Below are 7,910 nucleotides of genomic sequence, written 5' to 3'. Positions count from 1 at the left end.
ACAGCAAAAGAAAAAAAAAAAAGGAGAATCACTGAGGGAGTATCTTCAATGTTTCAAACCTAGTTGCCCTAGAGGTCCCTTCTGCTACATTTGATATACTAACTGGTACTTTTTTGCGGGAATTGCAAGATAGGGACTTCTTCAAGTCCTTAGCCAAAAAGCTCCCTCACAATTTCTACAATCTTCTAGCTCGAGCTGAAAAATACATTAACTATTTAACTTTGAGGAGACTAAGAAGTACAATCATAAATTTCTTGGTGAAAAGCACAAGGAACAGGAAGAAGAGGCCACAAACCTCTGGGAATAAGCCTTGCCTCAGAGCAGGCACTTAGGTCCTTCCCGGAGTAGGAGCATATGTTCTACTCTAAGCAGGCACAATAAAGCTCTATCTTCTACACAAGCACAAAAAGCCATGTCTTCCACGCAAACACATAGTCCCTGCTCCGAGTGAACACCTTATCCCCTCTCTAGAAAGGCTCTTAAGTCTTGCTCCAGGTACCTTATCAGAATAAGCTTTGCCCCCGAATAGGCACCATCACAAAATAAGTTATGTCCCCAAGCAAACACTTTCTCAGAATAAGCCTTACCTCTAGGCAGACACCCTATCAGAATAAGCCCTGCCCCAAGTAAACACTCTCTTATAATAAACCATGTTCCTAGACACGTCTCTGTTATTAATATTTTTTGCAGAAAAATAAAGCCCTATACCCTAGTAGGCAAAAAAGACACCCGTTAAACCCTCCTCCATGTAGGTACACAAGCCTAGCTCTATGAAGTAAACTCTTCTCTTTCTAAGCATGCTTATGCTACTTACATTTCCTTGCAAGAATTCGAAATTTAAAAAAAAAAAAAATGACTCCTCTTTGGGCTAATCTCTTACCTCAAAGACGCCTACTCAATAATTGTCAAAATCTCTATTTGTTAGAGCAGGATGGGAGCTGAATGATGTCCATAAAATTAAGTTGGCCCAAAGAGGCTTAAACGGTTTAAAAAAAAAAAAGAAGAGGAAGGTAAAGCCTATGGTCCCCCCCCCCCCTAAACTAAAATGCCCCCAAGAAGACCAGTTCAGGTAGAGCTCCAGGGAGTCCGATAGGAGATCGCCAGAAAATAAATTTATCAAAAGATGCCTAATCAGCCCAAATCATAGAAGACCCTGATCCAAGAAGGTCTTACAGGACCACAAGGAATTTTAAGGACTTGAAATTCCCCAGCAAAGTCAAAGTCTATTTGACATTGGCGTCCGCAGATGGCTTAAGTGCATCCACGTAGGATTTCTGGAGACACAACTTAGAGAATCAGATAAGGATCAACAGCCCCCTCAAAAACACATGACGCCTCCAGACAAAGTAATATATAAAACCTAAAAGCTTGAACTCCTATTGGGAGAAGGGACCTCCTCAACCCCCCTCCCTGAAAATTCCTAGAAGATGTCTTTATCCACAGCGAATTCCAACTGACTCCCCGAATCTGGGAGTATCCTCTAACTATTCCCTTGAATTCGGGGAAAAATCTTTCAACTGTTGGGGATTGTCTACCCAATCTCAGGGGGATTCAACATTATTAACAATCTTGAGATCATGCTCCTCTAAATTCCTGTTTTTCTCCAAAATCAACTTAGGGTTGCCTGTAAATAGAGAGCCCCTTCCCCTAGCAAGAAAGGACTTGTTTTGATGTTTTCTACACTTTGAGCCTACATACTATAATTTTTACCTTTATGCTACCACTTTAGGTGAGGGTAACATTATAATTTCGTATTGAGAGTTTTGTTTCAATATCAACTTCTCATTTATACACGCAAAACGAGCAATAATACTCCCTTCATCACTCATTTACACTATTTTATATCTTAGCATTTCACCTTATTATTTTGCACCATAATTGGATCAAGCACCAACATCTTTTGCTCGCATCAATATATATTATACGGACAATCTTGTACGAATATTTAGTTGTAGGGGGTAAATACGCATGTGACTTTGAGGGTGTTTGGCTAAGCTATTTTAAAGTATATTATAAGATATTTTAGGAGTTTATAAGATGTTGAATTTTATTTTAAAAATAAACTCTCAAAGTATTTGGATAAAATAAGATATTAAAGTTTACAAGAAGTTTTCACATCTTATAAGATGCTAGGAGTGTTTGGTATAATAAGGTCATTTTATTGATAAACTAATCAAAAAAGACATGATACCAATCAAATAAGTTGTTATTTCTTGACATATTTTGTATTTAAATATTTTTAATATAATTTTATAAATAGTACACATTAGTTTAACTCCAATAAAAATTTAGTAGATTATCTTTTTATACTAAGAAAAAATAACGAATTATTACCTAATTTTTGAATAAAAATAATTTATATGTCCACTTATGGTAGTCGAATATTAACATAGATATATAATTGATATTTTCTTTGCAATGCAATGACTATTTCTTATCGTATGTTTATATAAATTTTGAACATATATTTTTCGATAAATAGAATATCAATTGTAATTTTATTTTTGATCAACTATATTAATTTATTATAAATAAATGAATGCAAGAAAAATTAAACAGCAATAGAAAATCTTTAAAATTCCAGAAAGAGAGAGAGTATGTGTGTAAGAGAGGGAGAGAGAATGAAGATATTTTTGTGTTATGAAATATGAATCTTATAAAGCTTATAAGATATTATAAAAATGGTAGGAAAGTTGAAATTTTAAGGGGCTTATATCTAAATCATCTTATTTTGAAATCTTATATGTCAAACAAAATTTTAGAACTTATAAGCGCTAAAACATCTTATAAAATATTTTAAAAAGCTTATAAACTTAGTCAGACACCCTCTAAATTGAAAGGGGCTAATGTATTTTTAACTTATAAACAGAAGTTTCAATATTTTCTCAATTAAATATCACTTAAAAGAAATAATATTTAGAAAATACAAAGAAATTTATCAACATATATACTAATGTTTCTGTGTTACACATGTATATCTGTATAAAAGAATTGAGTTTGTATCCAGGCTGTTCACTTGCGTACCTGTCTCCCAACTCTACATCGCGGTTTTTTGGCATCATCTTTCGGGGGCGAAGGACATGTGACTACTCTCTCACCGTTGTGTCTTTATGTAAGATGGCAAACCGATGACTGGTTCAATTTCGGGAATAAATGTTGAGGTTAGTTCCTCCATGTCCTCATTCCTCACACGCTCGTTAAAATAGTAACAAAGTTCCTATTGCATTTCCCCGAAAAACTAAAATCTAAAAGATCTTCGCCGAAAATGAAAATCTACAAGAAATGGGTGTGCGAAGACAAAATCTCAAATAAAATGAACTTGCGACATTCCTACATAACGCACTAGGTTGTACCAAAAAGAAAATCAGGACGAGAAGGACATGCCGAATGAGAGTCAAAGGTAACTCGATTCTTTTACTGTACATTGAACAAAACATTACTTCATTACTAGTGGACCTATACATGATTGAAATATGTCGCTTAGAACCCGCTGCACTTCTGGTGAACTATGCTCACTTCGAACAAGATCTACAAACAACGGAAATAACTGCAAAACGCGCCTCCTGAAAATATCTCTTCCTAGACTACCCAAAGTCTGCATCACTGTCAGAACTAATGGAGTACGAGCTGCCAATTCCTCCTTCTTTGCTGAGCCCAACGGAAGAAAACAATGTATTCTAGACTTATGTATGGCTTTCTGTGAGGCATATCCGAGTCCACCGCACTCCAGGTATATCCGCAACACTTTCTCACATACAGACACAAGCTCTGCTTCAACATTCTTGTCCTCAGACGTAGATGGACTATTCATGAGTAAATCATGCAGAAAATTTATGTAGTTCCTGTAAGACTCATTCTCAAAATGAACCAGCGGTGGATCTGAGATCTCCAGGATAGAGCATATTTTCTCTAACTTAAGCAGTAATGTAGTTTGAGAGTTCAATTTATTAGAATGAGATGCAGTCAATGAATAAATTTCAAGAAGGACGGCGACGATGTTTACAGGCAAGGACTGCTGGTACATCTTGTAAAGATCAGTCACCACCTGTGAGCAAGGATATAGACGATCAGTACGAGGGTCCTAGCAATATTAAAAATCAACCCTAACCCACATACATGATAATAATTTAAATTAAAAAAAGAAAAAGGAAAAGAAAAGGTAGAACAACTTCTCAATGGAAAGAAAAGAAAAGGTAGAACAACTTCTCAATGGAAAGAAAAGAAAAGGTAGAACAACTTCTCAACGTACAATAAAATCTTGCAAAAGTCTCCATCATGTTTTGGGCTTCCCAGGGCAAAACATTAATTTTCTAGGCGTCTTATCTTGCAGGCATTCATCCTTAACCTTATTTCTCCAATCAAAATACTTGATAGAGGTAGAAGAATTTGTGTTCTGTCATGGTCAATTGTCTCAAGACATTTAGTTCAAGTTAATTGGCTTGCCACTACAGACCTTTCAGATTCTACACTTAGTTGATCAATGTTGAATCAACGCCGATTTTACGTGAAATTAACTCTCCTACAGAGAGTATGTTAGGCCCTTTATAATCAAGCCACTTTTAGCAGTTGACTGTAATGTATTAATGGCAAATATCAGTAGAAGAAATTACAACAATACCTAAAGACACTAGATGGCCAAGTAGAGAGAGGGATAGATATAGATGGAAAGAGACCAGAGGATCCAAATGTGAATGGTTATTGCTGTTACGGAGCTCACAAGTTGTCTAGTTGCCCGGTTTTAACAAATTGAAACTCTGTTGTGACACTCAGTTGCTGAACTTCCTTTCATCTCCAAACTCCATAAAGAGATTGGTGGTTGGCAATAATTCTTGAAGAAAGCCACATTCATCTATACTATTATAAAAGAAAACCCATTGATCGAACCAAATTTCGTTTGCCCCATTTTAACCTTTCATTCATTTTATTTTTTCAAAAAACAATTGTCTATAAGAGTAATTTTAATATTTTCTAATATCCCCACACTTTTTTTCCCTCACCATCCACTACTCCAAATTTCTCTCAATCTGTTGCTCCACGATTCTTTTCTCTCAGAAACTTTCTCCTCATGAACTCTCTTCTACTCCCCTTTGAATCTGCCATTCACTCTTCCTTCCCATGTTTATATTGTGTGATGAAAAAAAGTTATGTGAACTGCTATACGTTTTTTCTCAAAGTACGAACAAACAAGAAAACAGCCTACTATTCCTCCTCCACCTTCTAAATTTCAAGGAATTGCGGGTAAAGAGGTGAAGCTTTCTGAAGTTGTTAGGTTCCTATCTTCTTTTCTTCTTTTTATTATTTTTTTTGTCTGGAGTAACTTTATTTATTATCTGGAAAAATCTTTGCAGGTCCCAACCAATGCTGATATATACTCCTCCCTAAATCACTTTTTAAGGTTCTTTTGCTTAACTTATTCATACTTCTCATGCTTAGATTGATTATCTGAAGTTGCATGGCTTTCGAGCTATTTGCACAAATTTATTTAATTAATTTAAAATGTGCCAATATTATATATTCATGTTCAATTTGAGAATTGTGCTAGATTTACATACTGGAGATGGCATGGCACGTGTTTTGTTTTTATAGTTGCAAAGAAAATTGAGCATTTACTTAGAAATAAAAATAGTTCAGAAAGTAGGAACTTTACGAGGGGAGATTAGGGGACTTATCACTATTTTCTGGGAAGATGAAAAAGAAATAAGATGTGACAAAGCATAGAGTAAAAGAATTATATTAGCAATCTCCATGAGGAAATCAAAGAATAGAAAAAATAATAAAAAAGATGAATGGGTTTATAAGAAGAGCTTCACCATTTATTTGGGTTTATGCAAGATTTGATTTGGTTGTTTTGACGTATAGCTAAAATGGAAATATAGGATTGTTCTAAAGCAAAAAGGTTTACTTTAGATTGATTGGGGACGTCAATCTTTCAATCTCATATATGTATTCACATTTTGCACAGGTTTTAATATAGTCCGTTCTCTTTTTACTCATTTTTTCTGCCATTCATCTATGAGTAGAAGTACTAAAAATTTCTACTTTTGAAATACAGATTATGGATACTTTTATAATTAGGCTGATCAAGCACCAGCGTACCAAAAAGAAGCAAAGCCGAAGCGGATATGTTTTTATCTTCTATTCTTTTTTTCTTTATTTGGAATTTTAGTGTTTTTACATTGAACAGTTTCTATATGTGATTTTCATATTTTATACTGCAAGTTACGAACTAATTTAAATTCCAATGATTGTGCAATATTAGAAGTCATGATATATTAGTTCAAAAAATGAGTTAGAATTAAGAATTTGAATATGTAAATTGTGTGCACATAAATTAAAATTGTATAATTTTATTTTGTTTATAAATAAAAGATTTTTTATGTTTATTTTTATATTTACAGTTTAAAATAATATGGCCACGGGGACCGCATGCAATGGCTTCTAGTTCATCTTAAGCAAAAAGATTGTGGAAGGTTGTGGTCTTGTTATAACAATCTATGAACACATAAACACAAGTCATATTCCCAGCCAGCAAAATAAAACCACTCTTCTCAACCTAGTTCGCACGTATAACAGCCCCAAGCAGCATTCTCCACAAAACACAAAAACCATGCAAAGGAAAACTGTACGGGAGAGAGAGGGAGAGAGGGGGCACCTGTATGATGAGCAACTGTACAGCTATATGGACTTTCATCCTTGAGACAACATATGCCACAGTTTGCAGGTTGTCATCCTCTGAACCATCATCAGTTACTCCACGGCCAGAAGTAGATTCTGTGTAATCATTGGGGCGAGCAACATGAGGCATCTCAATACCGTCCATAGTTTTCAAAAGCTTTGCAAAACCAGACAAATTGGATCCAGCAGCCTCTTTCAGACAAAGAAAGATATCTAGCCATTCCTCTTCCAAAAGTTTGCCTCTCAAATCAGCAGCCAAGCGCATTAAAGCAGCCACCCCTGCGCTTGAGGGACCTTGACCTGGACTAATTACGAATTCCACTAATATGGATACCACTCCATGCAGTTGGGCCCTTATCAAATCAAAGAAATGGATAAATAAATCAATGAGACATTCTGCTGCAACTACAGAAGTTACAGAGTCCCATAGGCTCCCATCCGGATGCATTGGTCCAGAGTTCAGCGAACCGCTATCCTCCTTACAAGCCTCTTTGCTATCAACTGTGAATATTGGAAAGATCGCAGAATTGAAAACATAGGTCCAAAATGGCTGCGAGAAAAGGTGACCATGGTCCTTCAAAATATTAAAGAGAACTTCTAGAGCACTCTTTCTGATGGCTGATCTAGGATCCCATGTCAATTTTGATAACCCTGAAACAAAATCAAAAATAATGTCCAAAAGCTTAACTGCAGAGGTGGTACTACTGAAATAAACTTGTCCACCACGGGAGGGAGGATGTCATGGGGTGAAGGTTTTGGTGTGGTTAGGCCCCGCTGGTTAAGAGGAAGAAAAAGAATAGGAAAAAAGTGCTTCTGAAACCAAACTTAGGTGAAAATTAAAATTAGGATGTAGAAGTTGTGAAGAAGATACTAATATTTATATCAGGGATAATGCAAGAGTGTGAGAGAAAAAGAGATACTAGTATTGCTGGCTCCACCTCACATTTATGATTCTCAATTAAAGTCATACCTGAGAGCAAAGGAACCCAGAAGTACATATGATCATCCTTGTCTATGTACATTTGACCATCCAAAGCATTGTCCTTCATTACTTGACTGCATGAATCATCACCCTTACTTTTCTCATTGCAAACAAGTCCATCATCTGCAAGTTTCAGAGCGCAGAACCGAAGAAAAGCAATAGCATTGAGGCTGACATCACTGTTGAATTTACTATTTGTGAAGGTGATGAGGCACTTAACGCAATCAGTAAAAGTTAATGCTTCTGTCTCATT

General features: G+C 35.7%; 1 protein-coding gene across 1 annotated transcript in view; it reads right to left on the bottom strand.

The window, feature by feature from the left end:
• The window catches only part of LOC105172988 (brefeldin A-inhibited guanine nucleotide-exchange protein 1-like), a 13,840-nt gene continuing 8,991 nt past the window's right edge, over positions 3,062-7,910 (bottom strand). Inside the window, exons 10-12 of the mRNA XM_020697443.1 lie at positions 7,646-7,904; positions 6,653-7,326; positions 3,062-4,045 (exon numbers count right to left, since the gene is read on the bottom strand). Of these exons, the coding sequence (XP_020553102.1) occupies positions 3,437-4,045; positions 6,653-7,326; positions 7,646-7,904 (1,542 nt within the window). The 3' untranslated portion in view covers positions 3,062-3,436. The remainder of the gene's footprint in view (positions 4,046-6,652; positions 7,327-7,645; positions 7,905-7,910) is intronic.

The sequence above is a fragment of the Sesamum indicum genome, linkage group LG10, assembly GCF_000512975.1.
Source record: "Sesamum indicum cultivar Zhongzhi No. 13 linkage group LG10, S_indicum_v1.0, whole genome shotgun sequence".
NCBI lineage: Eukaryota > Viridiplantae > Streptophyta > Magnoliopsida > Lamiales > Pedaliaceae > Sesamum > Sesamum indicum.
The sequence above is the reverse complement of the archived record's forward strand: the minus strand, read 5'-3'. Positions and strand labels throughout refer to the sequence as shown.